The following is a 15,551-nucleotide window of genomic DNA, read 5'->3' as shown; positions in this document are numbered from 1 at the left end:
AGGCAGTCGCTTTGTTTTGATGACAGTGTCCTTTGCTTTACAGAAGCTTTTCAATTTCATGAGGTCCCATTTATTGATTGTTGCTCTTAGAGCCTGTGCTGTTGGTGTTCTGTTCAGGAAGTTTTCTCCTATACCAATGAGTTCTAGGGTATTCCCCACTTTTTTTTCTAGCCGATTTAATGTGTCTGGTTTTATGTTGAGGTCTTTGATCCACTTGGACTTCAGTTTTGTGCAGGGTGATAAGTATGGATCTATTTTCATTTTTCTACATGTAGACATCCAGTTAGACCAGCACCATTTGTTGAAGATGCTATCTTTTTTCCATTGTATGGTTTTGGCATCTTTGTCAAAAATCAGGTGTCCGTAAGTGTGTGGGTTTATTTCTGGGTCTTCTGTTCGATTCCATTGATCCACCATTCTGTTTCTATGCCAGTACCATGCAGTTTTTATAACTGTTGCTCTATAGTACAGCTTGAGATCAGGGATGGAGATACCTCCAGAAGATCTTTTATTGTAGAGGATTGTTTTAGCAATTCTCGGTTTCTTGTTATTCCATACAAAGTTGAGAATTTTTCTTTCCAGGTCTGTAAAGAATTGTGTTGGCAATTTGATGGGAATTGCATTAAATCTGTAGATTGCTTTTGGTAAGATGGCCATTTTTACTATGTTAATCCTGCCAAGCCATGAGCATGGGAGATCTTTCCATCTTCTCATATCTTCCTCTAATTCTTTCTTCAGAGACTTGAAATTTTTTTCATACAAGTCTTTGACTTCCTTGGTTAGGGTTACGCCAAGGTACTTTATGTCATTTGTGGCTATTGTGAATGGTGTTGTTTCTCTAATTTCTTTCTCAGCCCTTTTGTCTTTTGTATACAGGAGTGCTACTGATTTTTTTGAGTTAATTTTATATCCGGTTCATTGGCCTCTTTTAATGGTTATAAATAGTCCTAAAATATTAGATACAATTTAATTACATTCCTTTTCATAATATATCACATATTATTAAAGCCCTTAAAGTTAGTATCCTTCTTAATTAAATAATGTGTTCAACTGACAAGATTGAACCTTATGGTTATTTTTTAAAGATCCATATTCGGGCTAAAGTTACTAAGGTCCCAGATAAGCATTGTTCCTCTGCTGGCACAATATGTTTATCAAAGACATGTCTCTTAAAAAGCACTAGAATTGCAAATGGTATTTGAAATAGGGTCTGATACTTCAAGACAATGATACCTAGAGGTCTGGGGTTGAACGCGTAGCAGGAGGTCACACACAATGGACCAGTTCGTCATGCATGTTACTTGGAAATATAAAGACAGTAGACCAAATGCTTTGTTACCACTGACAGCACTGAGCAGAGCCAGGAGCTTTGGGTCTACTTCTGGGGTAACTGGGAGAGAACACCCTTCCTCTTGGTCCAAAACAGTAAATGGTTCTCTGCCATGAGAGGGTCCATGGTGGCGTTGCAAAAAGGGTGAGCTGCTCTGAGTAATAAAACACAGGGATGTTGATCAGGAGCGAAAGGAATAAAAGGGCTCTACTGAACTGTGATCATTTCCCTTCTCTTTAGGAAAGTGAGGGATGCTACTGGGGTTGATATCAACATGCGTGTAGGAGTGCACTCTGGGAACGTTCTCTGTGGTGTGATTGGTCTCCAGAAGTGGCAGTATGATGTGTGGTCTCATGATGTCACTTTGGCCAATCACATGGAAGCTGGAGGAGTCCCTGGGTAAGACAAACTTTGTATTTCTCTCTTCAAGCCAAATAGACAGGGTAATAATACTGGATTGCTGAGTTCCAGATAACTACTCTTACCTGTGTTGGTATCATGATACCTTTGTCCAGTGGACCCTTATAAAAATCACTTGACCCATCTCTCAGGATAGTGATAGAGTGCTTATGTAGAATGTAAAAACACTAGGTTTATTCCCTAGCAACACACAACACAGAGAGACACACACATAAGTACATAAACACACAGATACACACACACACACACACACACACACACACACACACAGGCTCAAGCCCCAATTCTACAAGCCTTTTAGCCTGTATTCAAGCATTATGGTTATCACATAGTAAGTTCTAAACTCTTATTCATTTGCAAATTTACAATATGTTGGTTCCTTATAGAAGGTCTCCTGGCTCACATTCCACTCTGGCCTATTGCTGCTGATGCAACAGTATCAGTCATTATCCCGCCCAAGGTCAGCCCCAGGCAGGTGTGAACACAAAGCAGTGTCCTTGGAGTCCTCCAGCCAGATGACCAGATGAGCAGCCATGATACCCCTGAACCTCCATGGGTATCCCCCAGCAGGTGTCTTTTTTGGGGGAGGGAGGTGAGACAGGGTTTCTTTGTTTTAGCCCTGGCTGTACTAGAACTCCCTCTGTAGATTGGGCTGGCCTCTAACTCACAGAGATATGACTGCCTCTGCCTCCGGAGTGCTGGGATCACAGGCACTTCCAGAAGATGTATGGATGTGGGCAGATCTGATCTCCTGGCCTCTGTGTCTTAGGTTCACATTGATCTGAATTAATGTTGAACGATTCAGCACTGGCATAGCATCACTGTAGCAATGGAGCATCTACAAGCAATTGCCTAAGTATCATAAGTAACCATAGAGTCCACTTGTGGCTAGATGCCAGACATGTGACTCTCAAATGTGAGGGCTGTAATTCAGGGAAGCTCAAGAGCAAGCACTGAGAAGAAATCCGTGCTTTTATACAGCTGAGCACATTTGCTAACACGCCCTGGGTATGGGTTCTGACAGACACTCTCACTGAAAACTCAGTTTAAGCCAATGTTTCCTGATGATGTTCTCCACACCCTGTGTACAGGTTTCTGTGAGCACAAGGAATCTGCAAGCGTTAGTCACTCATGACCTCTGGGTGCCATTCTTCAAAGCACCGGCCAGTAGTTTATAAATGTCCACTAAAGTCAGTTCTCTAAGGACACACTGGTTTTCCCTGACTTGGAAGATAAATTTTTCCCCAAATAACAAACAAATACAAAACCTTTCTTTACATGTACCCCTTCATATGTTTAAAAATTCAATTTCAGACGTGTTCACATCTCTTCAGTCACCCTGGAACACTTGAACGGGGCTTACAAAGTGGAGGAAGGAGATGGTGAAATAAGAGACCCGTATTTAAAACAGCACTTGGTGAAAACATACTTTGTAATCAACCCCAAGGTCAGTACCACTGTATAATGTTGATAATTAGCTCATTATTTCTGTGATTGGGAAGGAGTAGCAAAAGTATCATTGTAGGTAATGCTTTTAGCAAGGAATTAGTTTAGTTCTCTGCTGCTCTTCACCCTTAAAACCACTTTACATGCAATCAATGGCTTGATTATAGAATATGTTTTGTAATGATGAATTCAAATATTTATTCAGAAAACAGTTGAAATGTATCTGCTGTCTGTATGCTCAGGGGATGGATGAAGGATGCCAGCTAGGGTTACTGCAGAGGTCTGTCCATGTTAGTGTGTTTTGTTGCATAATGCTGCCTATGAAAGGTGCTCAGTGTGCCCAGCCTTGAAATCTGTGAGTTGAGAAGAAATAGAGATTTTACAGAAGCCATCAAAATATAAAAATCTACTGAGATATTAAGGTAACTGCGTGAGAAAGAGAGAGAGAAAAGAGTTTTCATGATGAACGCTCACAACCCATTTGTGTGAAAATGTGGATACATGTGGACCTGATTTTCTTGTGTTCTGAAAAGCCCCTCACCTGGAAATACAGACACAGCAAAGCTCTGCCTCTTCTTGTGCTCACGCTGCCTGTTTGATGAGACCACAGGACTCAGAGCTTTCAACACTGTTCTCTCAAATTCCAGAGAAATGGGTATTATCATTACTTTCAGCTTAAGACCCTGAAGCTCTGGGCAGTTGCATAATTGTCTCCAAGTGGCACAGCTGGTAAATGGAACAGAACACAGCAAGATGGGCTTCAGAGCCATGTCAACCAAGATCACAAAATCAAGTTCAGATTTCTGGACATTTCTGTCTGATAGCCTCCCTGAAGCCAGGGTTTCACCTTTAGAGACACACTCGCTTCGCTGCTGACCTAGAGGCAAATATGTGATGAGTACCATGAGTGACAAGCCGTGGATAAGTGACATGTATTCAGGCCAACAGCATCAAAACACAGGTGCAATGTGAGGCCATCTAGATGAACCAACACAACCAAACCTAGATACAAAACTATCAACATAAACCAAAGCAGATCCAAAGTTGTACTCAAGTGTTTACTTTATGCATTATTATCCATTAAATATCTGGTACTTTTACTAAGTTTGAATTGCAGGTGAGTTTTACTATCTAGAAAAAAAAATGTTGACTTGGACAAATGAGACTGAAGCAGGTCCAGGGGAGTGATGTGGGAGATTGGAGCGTACCAATTGTGATGTTCTGTTTCTCCACTCAAGGGAGAGCGACGGAGTCCCCAGCATCTCTTCAGACCTCGCCACACCCTCGATGGAGCCAAGATGAGGGCATCTGTCCGAATGACCCGGTACTTAGAGTCCTGGGGAGCAGCCAAGCCCTTCGCACATCTGCATCACAGGGATAGCATGACCACAGAGAATGGGAAGATTAGCACCACGGTATGTCTGCCTCAGAGCTATGGTCATGGTGGCAGCTCCTGCCCCAGCAAAGGACCAGGCATCTCCATGCAAAATAATGATTGTCAGCAATGATGGTGACCTCTGAGTCCATGGGGCCATGGGATCACTATGATAAAACTATTTAACCACGTTCTGTTTTCTCTTACCAAGTATGATACCTTGAGCATCTTAATGACACTAGATGTAAAGCCAGGAAGCCCTACTCGTAGGCATTATCAAGGCTGTCTAAATCCCAGATGTGCAGGCGCTATGATAGCACTGCCTACCCCATCATTGTGGTTCCCTTTCTGGTTCCTAGAAAACGCCTCGCAATGGGTAATCTTGCAATAAGATTCAGAAAAGAACATGAAAAGTAGATCCAGAGGGATAATTAACATAACCCCAACAGTACACTTCAGTCCTGAAACCAAGTCCAGTTTCATGTAGAAAGGCAGAAACTGTATTGGGATACAGCTGAGATGAAATACAATACTTCTTGATTCTCATTGGCTGAGGAGTGTGGCAAGCTGTCAGGGGAAGGTTAAGTTTCCAACTTTCCTCTTCTCCATGCCTCAGAGTCTGACAGTAAATCCCTAAATCCAGCAGGTGGGGACAATTCATTCTTAAGAGTATCACACAATAACATTGTTTCCCCTTCACTTGCTGCCTTCTAAATCCTCCCATATAGCCCTTCTTGCTCTCTCAAATTCATGGACTCTCTTTTCATTGATTGTTTGTTACATACTTAACTTTAAAATAGATGTAAAATAACAGAAGACTGTGACCCATCAATCAACAGAGGGCATCCTAATGGTCAAGGAAGATCACAGTGGAATAAGATAAATGAATAAAATTATTTCAGGTTCAATAGCACCATGAAGAAGATGAATTAAAGTATATTAGTGAGTGGAATGGTATCTGTCCTGGGGAGGAGGAACGAATGTCCTGGGGTAAGAGCAAAACAAACTGAGGATTTTTGGCAGGAGAACCAGGTCAGGTTCCTCTGTGGAGACCACTGAGGATAGAGAGGAGGTGGGCGTGGCTGGAAAATCCTCAACAACTGGCCAAAGGAAGTTGTCTAGGATGAGATGACAGGGTTAAAAGTTTATACCAGCCTTTAACATATAGTGTGAAGTTTGGGAGTATTTCCAACCAGAAAGGAATATGACAAAGACATGCTTTGGAATGGCCGAAACTCCCAGGAAGAGCAGTGTCCTCCTTCGAACACTGTGAGAAGCATGTTTAAGGGCTACATGGGAAGTGGAGCAGATGAGACTTGATGGTGAGATGGATCCCAAGCAGCAGCAGGTCCCACAGCTGGAAAATGATGATAAATGGAGGTGGCAAATGCAGGGTGAATCCGGTTACCTAAATTGGAGAAGCCAAGACCTTACTAAGAACCACCATTATGTTGACATGTCTTCTACATAGCTAAATGAACAAGGAAGGACATGGGTGGTTGTGCAAGCCTGAAGCTTATAGCGGAGGTTGAATGTGGAGATGTCACAGGCCTCAGGTTTTAGATGGTAGCAGCGGTGAGGAGCAGGGTGACATCATCAGGAGACAGTGATCCATTATAGGAGGTCTGAAGCATGCTGGGTTTCCAGCACTCGGTGCACTTAGAAAAGGCACCCCAGGACTCTAGTGTCCAGTTGCCAATTAAAATCAATATTCTTGGTTTTTAAAAAAATGAGGAAGTTTGTTTAAATTGTAGCTTTTACTTTAATTCCGCTACAAGTATACAAAATTGTCCCTGCGGTGTTTGTTTTAACTCTCTGGCTGTTACTTGGCAGTGAGACGTCTACCTGTCAGCCCCAACACAAGTCTCCCTTTCAGCCTATCGGGAACTTCATTGCTCATTTGATATTTCTTCTTCCTGGCCATTGTCTCTTGAGTGCACACACTTACCCGAGATGCCATTTTATACAGCCTAGTTTACTGATCAGTGTTTGGATCGACAACAGATGTTTATAGTTCCTTTTATGTTTTAAAGACCATTTGTGTGATGTCAAGGTACATTTCCAGGTGATTGCAAGTCTCTGACGACTCTGATGAGGTCTTCTGAAAACCACTATTTAAAACCAAATTTGCACATTTCGAGATTAAAATTTTCACATTTACACTATTTTTTAAAAAAGCAAATAATGTTGCTACTCCCAGCATTCCCGAGGTCCAATGTCTGTGGATCATACCAACATTTTAAGTGTTTAAGTATTTATGATTTTCTTTAGATAAATTATTGATTAGTTACTTAAATTATATTTGCCACAACAAAAGAAGAAATATGTATCATCTCAGAATCACCAGCACATTCTCCCTGAAAGATGTTTTTGAGACTAATTGCGTTTCTTTTTTATTGCAGGATGTGCCAATGGGTCAACATAATTTTCAAAATCGCACCTTAAGGTATGGCTTGTCATTGACTATTTGATTTTTAAAGGCATAATGCTTGTTATTTATTTCTGAGAGTAATTATCATCAATTAGAGCCATTTCAAAGGTGTTTTCCAAAAGAGCAGCTACTGTGAAGAACCCTATCAAATTATTCCGAGCTTCTAAAAATAAGAATATTAGCGTCTTGTTATTAGCCTGAGAGAGAGAAGAGGAAAACACCACCTGCTCAGCACTTAGCGCTCTTAAATGTTTTCCTGAATGCACTCTTCCTACTAGAGATACACAGTTTCAAAAACCTGAATTGCTTTATATTTTTTTAATTGCTGGTTAAAACCAATGTTTGTCTTGAATCCCAAAGGTGACCCCCAAGCTGCCAACCCTGCTAAAAAAGGAAACTCTTTTCAAGAATTTTCTCATGTGTCCCGCCACTATCCGAAATAAAACCAATCCCTGTCTTTTTGTTGAATCGTCTGCGTATGAGTGTTTGCGTGCCTGTATTTACGTGCACCGCATGTATATAGGAGCCACGGAGGCTACTGAGTCCCTGGGACTGGGGGATTCAGATTGGAAACTATCATGTGGGTGCTGAGAACTGAACCTGTGTCCTCTGCAACAGTAACAAGTGTTCTTAAGGATGGAATCATCTCTCTGTGCCCCACTATGAACCTAACTGCACACTCCTCTATCTTCCATTTTACTGTAATGTTGGAATGTATGCTGTTGGCACAAAAAGTAAGGTAACTTTCCTATTCCTACAAAGAGGATGCCTTTTAGGTTTACAGAAGTGGAAAATATATATGTAAGATACAACATATTTTCTATAGAATATGCAAAATAACCAAGTAGAAAGCAAACACACCTGGCAAGCCTGTTTGTTTTCCCAGAGCTCTCCCATGTGGCTGCTGTAATGAACCCTAATTTGTATTTTTCCAAATGTGAAATTTTAGCATTGAAATGTAATACTTTCATACTTAATGTTAAGAAGATGATATATCTCTAGTTTTTTTTAATATGTTATTTTTCCATGATCTATACTATATTAAAGAAAAATATATGGCGGTTTTAAGAATATTATACCGTATCTCTATATTCCTGTGCTGTTTTGAGAAGGCATCCCCTACCTGGGGACAGTGAGATGCTCACACACATGTTGACAACTAGTCTCAGGAACATCTGCTACCTATTGCCACCACCTAGCATCTCAGTTTTAAATGGCAAGATACAGTGGAAATGCTTCAGAAGAACTCAGAACAAGGCAGAGCAGTGTCCTCAGGCGTGAGTTGTTGCTTGGAGACTAGTAAAAGCATTCTACCATTTTATCTGTTATGCCAGAGAAAATCTAATGTCATACCGACTGTGCCCCCAAGGGGTAGATAGAGAACCCGAGAAAATGGGAAACTGGAAAACGCCAAAAGTCCAGTGACTTCCAAAGCTGAAGCCAGAACTTGGTTTTGTACACAGCATCTAGCCACTTGCGCCTCCAAAGACCTGGAGGTTAGAAAGGGCCTCTTGCACACCTGTTTAACTTTGCGGTTGTTTGTCTTTAGTGGCTGCTATGAATTGTGGAGAGAACACGACGGGGTGGGGGGATTAATTAATTAATTAATTAATTAATTAGTTATTTTTATGTGCACTGGTGTTCAGCCTGCCAGTGTGTCTGTGTGAGGGTGTCAGCTCTTGGAGTTACAGACAGCTGTGAGCTGCCATATGTGTGCTGGGAATTGAACCCGGGTCCTCTGGAAGACCAGTCAGTGGTCCCAAACACCAAGCCTTTGAGCCAGACTAAGTGGGCACTCTCCCATTCCCAGGCTCTAACCTGGACCCTTCCAAACCTCGCTGAGGTTTTTACCTGATGAGGGTGCAAGTCTTCTGTGCCTCTTTGAGTGACACATTGGACAGAGGGACTGAAGCACAGTGGGGAAGCTGAGCTCAGAGTCAGGGGCAGTGGGAAGACAGAGAAATCAGCAATGCTGAATGAAAGGGCCAACCAAGATGTCTCGGTGAGTGGACCAACAGGAGTACAGGTGCCTTGCCTTCTCCACAGTGGCAGCCATGTGAATGGGAAATCTGTGTACATCAGAGTCTACCTGGATAGTAGATTCGTATTACTCACCATAATAAGAACTTTGTGGCTACATCACATGTCACGCGCTGAGCCCCACGTAAGCGTCATTGCACTAACCCTGAGCACTGAGTAAGTAGACGAAACTGTTATATTAGCTAGACCTCTCAGGCAATCTGTACATTTACCTGTGAGTGCCAAGCTGACTGTGCATTTCCTTAGACTTGGCCAGAATGTGAAAAAGAAAACCACTGAAGCACAGTCCAGAAATTCCAGTCCCATCGTGGAACTAGAAAACTGAAATGAGGGCCTAAGTACATCACTGGGAGCCTGTATATGAGGGTGCTTGCCCATGCCTGATGATTGCTAAAGCTCTACTTAAAAAAAAAATACAGGGGGGTGGAGGTGAGGCTTGGAGGTAGAACACAGGATGATCCTATCTGAGGCACTGCAAGATCCCAACATCAAGACCAAATAAAATAGAGCCAAAATCAATGTGCCTTTTTCAAGTGGATTGGAATTTAGTGTACTGAAACCTCATAACTGATTTGCCTTGATGGATCACTTGCTGTCATTTTTGCTTTAGAATGAAATCGGCCCTTGACCTTTTAGAGAATGACAGAGGCAGAGTCAAAATGTAGAGTGTGAGAATACAAATATGGCTGTGTCTCGCTGATAGTTCTGTAAGATATAGTTACAGATAAATGATGAGTGTGACATTTCGTGTTTGTCTGTGTTCTTATCTGTTCGTATGGACATATCTGACCTTGAGAAAGTGCCAGCATTATTCCAGATTCGATCCACCTGACTACTATTGAACTACGAGATAAACATGTCCGAAGATAGGCACGGTCTCATTTAGACCAGCTAGCAAGGGCCACCCTGTGCCTTTAACCTTTCCAGTAGATATTTAACTTTTAAAATAGATACCAGTCTCATGGTCTCTTTTATGCCATTCTCGTGTAAATTACCCAAATTTTGGAGGGGGCTCCCACTTTTAGTTGTCATCGCTCACTTACGAACTGTCTTATGTTATGTCTTAAGTTCAGCTGTTCTGAGACCACATAAGCAGGCTGTACCTGTGACTTTTGCAAACCACAGAATACTTACATTATATTCTGTTATACTCAATATATTATATACAAAATAAAACTCTGACATGTCTAAACAAATTCTTAGAAACTGGCTGAGAAATACATCAAAAAGGAATGGTCAACATAAATTCCTCTAGGGATGTTTCCACAGCCAGTGTGTTCTAATCATAAAATGCAGTTTACCAAGGCTGGACGTCAAGGGTTAGTGCATCACTGAAGGAAGGAAGGTCTCTTTGTGTCAAACACCAAATACTTCCAGTGCTGATTTGAGTTTCACAGAAGAGTGAGCCAATGTATTTACCGTAGTAAGCGTTATGTTGAGTTGATTCAGTCCCTGCTGTGGGTATATGCTTTGTTACTATTAAAATGGGCCTAATATTTGCCTTCATACTAACATTCCCACTCACAGTATTTCCTTTTTTGTGTAGAACTAAGTCACAGAAGAAGAGGTTTGAAGAAGAACTGAATGAAAGAATGATCCAAGCAATTGATGGGATCAATGCACAGAAGTGAGTGCTTTATCTTCAGCCAGCTTGTTTCAAAGCCTAATGTTTTAATACAGCGTAATATTTTCCAAGTGTCTCCCAGCCAATCCCGCCATCCTTACCACAGCAAACGCAAGTGTCTCGGACAGTTCGTTGATTTCGTCCCTATTGCTCTTCTTGGTACCCTTTGTTAGTAGAATTTCTGTTATGCTATGAAAATAAGGTTCTGCCTAGAAAATAGTCACCCAGTTTCTTAGTATTAAGCAGCACGACAAGAAGTCCTGCAAGGAAAATGCATGTCAGGTGATACACTTTGGTTTTATTTTTGAAATTAATATAAAATTACATGATGTTTCCCTTCCTTATTCTCCCTCTAGTGTTTCCCATGTATCCTCTTGCTCTCTCTCTCTCTCTCTCTCTTTCAAATATGTGGCTCAGATTTCTTTAACTACTAACATATCTTAAAATTAAAAAGCATGGAGAAACTTAGCTTCTTTATGAAACTCATCTGTGTCATAAAAAAATTCCCCTGTGCCATAGAAGAACACAAACCAACCCCCCCCCCAAAAAAAAATTTCACAGAAACTCAACTCTGACATAAAAGAGCTCATTTATGTCATGGAAGATTTACCTGTGTCATGGAGGACTCACCTGTGTCATAGAAGACCTCCGTTATGTTAGAGTGGACTGTTCTGTACCATACAGAAAGTCAGCTGTGCCATAAAGGACTTCACCCATGTCACAGAGATCCCACAGAGAACCAAAGGCAGATGAGGTGTCCAGCACACACTTAGACAGTCTGGCCCCCCATTCCTGTCTGGCCCTTCCTCTCCTCTCCTCCTCTCTTCTCTCTTTCTCTTTCCCTTTCCCTCCCTCAGTTTTCCTTCTCTTTCCTCTCCTCTCCTGTCACTCTATAGTTCCAATTTCCCAAAATAATTAATATCTGACCTTATCAGCCTACATAATTCTTTTCAAATAGCCCATTCAGTTATGTAAACACCTCAGAGGAGAGAGTGCAGGCCTAACATATCAAATAAATAGACCATGATATCAAATGTGAATTTCATATAAATCATGAGAGGGACTTTCATGTCTTCTAAATCAAGGGAAAGACCTTTAGGGGTCTCAGGGAAACCAAGTCCATGGAAACAATGTAGTCACTTAATCCAAAGACACCATCTGGTGTGCACATCGCTTCCTGCTTCAAGTCAGCTAGGGCTATGGCAAAAGGGAGATGAGAGTGTGGATTTGCTGAGATTTGGCTATTTCCTCCGGAATTCCTGGCATGTGGAATACCATGTTGGGCTTTGGCAAAGTTAGGCAGCTAAGTCCTGCTCCTAATAACTTCCTGCAAGACACAGGAGCTGTAAACAAGGAGGCAATACCTTGATGATAAAAGGAGACCTGCTTTATTTCCAGTCTTTTAAGTTCACTCTTTACATTGTTTACAAATGTCTGGGTTTTGGAAGCATTTTTAAAATTAGATTCTGCTCTTTTGATAAAAGAAAAGAAAAAATTTGGGGTAATTCACCGGCATGTTCTATACATATTCTGATAAATGCAGTTGTAGCAGTGAGTATGGATAAAATTTGGGAGCCAGCTGGGTAGAACAAGCAGTAAAGGAGCTTGCCACTGAGGCTGACAACCGAAGTTCAATCCCCAGGACCAGAAAGAAGTAACTCCCCCAAGTTGTCCCCTAACATCCACACATCAGTGGTGGCATGTATGTGCCTACACACACACACACACACACACACACACACACACACACGCACACAAAATCAATTAAAACATAATGCAATTTACAAATAAAATAAGATTTATTTTTTTATTTTCCATGTATTTTAATAAGAATCAACTCTTGCTTCCTGATTTAAACATTTTAAAACTGCTTCCCAAAAATAGAAATCTGTGAATAAAATAAGAGTGAACTTTTAAAAGTGGCAATAAAATCAAGGGTAGGGTCCTACAATAGTCTCGTAGAAGAGGTCAAAGTCTACAGTAGTAAGAAATACCAACAATACTTGTTTGGAAACCTGGAGTCTAACCCTCAGTGAAGCAATGTGGTTGTCGACTGCCCTTTGAATGGCGGCTTTTCTAGAACACACTGTTAGCTCTGGAGCCTCGGGTGAAGGGCTGTTTGTCCTGTCTTCTGAGTCAGTCAGCTGGTGATGGTGACAGTCTGGTAGTGACTGTCAGAACAAAGAAGGGGTCTGAGGCCTTAGAAATCACACCTCTGTGTTGCTGGTCTCCTAGCTGTTGTGTTTGCCATCATCAGGCATGCCAGTCTGCTCTTAGAGGCCCAATCTGGAATCTTGCTGAGTGCTTGGCAGACAAACCATTTCACTTTTTGTTTTCCATGATTCCTCACAAATGTTCATCCTGCGTCACCCTAATTCAGTGTATTGCAAACATGCTGTATTAGGAATCTCAGGGCCAGCAACATGGCTAAATGAGGGAAAGGAGCTTGCTGCCAAGTCTGATGACCTGAGTGTGATCCCTGAGACCCACATAGTAGAAAAGAGAGAATCAACTCCCACAAATTGTCCTCTTCCATCCTTATATTCACTGTAACATATGCCCCCTTCCCTAATAAATGATGAATAATTAAATATAATTTTTAAAAGTAAACTTATGTGATTTTATAATTGTTGAAATATTTAAATAACTTTTTTTGGAAATTTATGTAAAACACATTCCTCTGATATTTTCTAATGCATGTACTCAAATACATAGATGGGTATGTACACACATACCTAGATATAAAGATAGATGGATGGGTAGATATATAGACAGATGGATGAATAAAAGAAGATAGATGTTATATAGACAGGTGATAGATAGATAGATAGATAGATATGTAGATAGATAAATAGATAGATAGATAGATGATAGATAGTTACATAGATAGATATATAGATATAGAATGATAGATAGAATAATAGAATGATAGGATAAATTAGATTAGATAGATATGTAGATAGATAGATAGATAGATAGATAGATAGATAGATAGATAATAATAGATAGAGAATAAAAATATCAAACATCCGTATCTAGATATCTATGTTAATATGTATACTTATAAACATATGGGTACATAAGCATATACAATTCTACATATTTGAGACTATTATTTTTTTATTGGAGAAAGTTTTATTTAAAGAAACTTAGGAAAATAGGCAAGTATGTCCTTCAATGACTAGTGATCCAAACCCATCAGTAATGATTTGTTCTTGGTATTTCCAGGCACTTTCTTTATCAGCTTTGGAGTCAGTCTTGCATTTCTGTAATCATTAATTTTAGAAAGTGTGTCTTTCTGCCTCTCCCTTACGTCCTTTCGTTGTCAAGTGCATGGCTGTGTCATTTATCCTGTGCTCTGTGTCCAGGGTTGCTATTTCTTGGGAGTTCCATTAAGCACTCCTGTGAAGAGCTTTGTCCTCAAACCCTCACTCTATCTACCTGAAACAGATTTGTGAAAGTTGATAGTGTGAAAGATGAACTCACACATATAATTTTTATTTATTTTTCAGTATCAGGTTTATAGACTTATCTCTGTGATGTTTTGAGTTTATGTCAACATTATAATCCAGTGGACCTTTATATTGGTATTTTTATTGATTGTTTACTAAGGTGTATTCATTGTACATAGTACTGGGCTCCAAAAAGACATTTTCACACCAGTGTATAATTTATTTTGAATGTATCCCCCATCCTCAGCCCTGTGCTCCTTTTTTCCTCCTTCCCAGAACTCCTCCTCCTTGATTCTCATAAGAAAAAAATTTCTATTTAATGAGTCCAGTCACTATGGAAATCAGTATAGAGGGTCCTCAAAAAAACTAAAAATATATCTACATGTGACCTAACTAAGCCATTCCTAGGAATATGCCCAAAGGACTCCGAGTCAACAGAACATCGCAATGCTTGCTCATAAATGTTTGTTTGTAGCAACTTTTTGAAAACATTCTGACACTATGTTTTTACTACATTGAAATGACAATAAAAGGATTTTTGGTGAATGCAGATGAAACACGAGAGTTCTTGCCAGAATCTAGGCACTTTGGGTGCTGTGCACGGTGATTCCCACAGCCACGGGGACTTCAGTAGGCACTAAGACTCCAACAGATGCAGCCACCATTGTCTTCGGTAAAACCTCATCTGTCTAGATAGGACCTGACTATGCCATTCCTAGGAATATACCCAAAGGACTCTAAGTCAACACATCTCAACAGTGCTTGCTCATAAATCTTTATCTTTAGTGATTTTTTTTTAAAAACTTCACTCCGTCATGGTTTTTACTTTCTTGAAATGAGGACATGACAACAAAAGGATTTCTGCTGAATGTGGACATGGTTGAGTCCCTTGGGATGACTTATCACTATAGTTATTTAATTTGGTTAACTTTAGTTTTTATTTAATATGACTGTTGGAATATGTGACTTTCCCCAGAAGAACATTGTATGCGTGTTACATTTATAAATCCTGCTACATTTGTAGACATTTCTGATATCTAAACCAAATAAATTGACATTATATACCAAAAATATATTCAGATTGGCAGGGATTACATTCAAGAAAGAAGAATGCTGATTATTTTTATTATTTTTTAAATAGTTCCAGATGCTTGGTTGGATGTTTGATATTTTCTGTCTTTCTCATTTCTAGGCAATGGCTCAAGTCTGAAGACATTCAGAGAATCTCGCTGCTTTTCTATAACAAGAATATAGAAAAAGAGGTAAGCCATTTTCCCCCTTAAAACTATTATGATTTTCTTTCTGAAATAGTTTTTATTTCATTCATGAAACTGAGTGGATATCTTTAGTATAGTTTTCAATTAAATACTTTACTAATATCTGTGTTTGAAACATTTATTGAATTTGTTCTCTGACAATTTCAGACATAGAAC

The 15,551-nt window shown here is 40.2% G+C and overlaps 1 protein-coding gene across 1 annotated transcript in view; it reads left to right on the top strand.

Moving 5' to 3' along the window:
* Adcy2 (adenylate cyclase 2) overlaps positions 1-15,551 on the top strand; it is a 367,518-nt gene that overhangs the window by 267,720 nt on the left and 84,247 nt on the right. The window contains exons 8-13 of the mRNA XM_055598037.1: positions 1,571-1,729; positions 3,065-3,197; positions 4,435-4,611; positions 6,974-7,017; positions 10,589-10,669; positions 15,311-15,380. Coding sequence (XP_055454012.1) covers positions 1,571-1,729; positions 3,065-3,197; positions 4,435-4,611; positions 6,974-7,017; positions 10,589-10,669; positions 15,311-15,380 — 664 coding nt within the window. The remainder of the gene's footprint in view (positions 1-1,570; positions 1,730-3,064; positions 3,198-4,434; positions 4,612-6,973; positions 7,018-10,588; positions 10,670-15,310; positions 15,381-15,551) is intronic.

This window comes from Psammomys obesus, unplaced genomic scaffold, assembly GCF_907164565.1.
Source record: "Psammomys obesus unplaced genomic scaffold, mPsaObe1.curated_primary_1811, whole genome shotgun sequence".
Lineage (NCBI taxonomy): Eukaryota > Metazoa > Chordata > Mammalia > Rodentia > Muridae > Psammomys > Psammomys obesus.
This window is presented reverse-complemented; position numbering and strand designations above follow the sequence as displayed.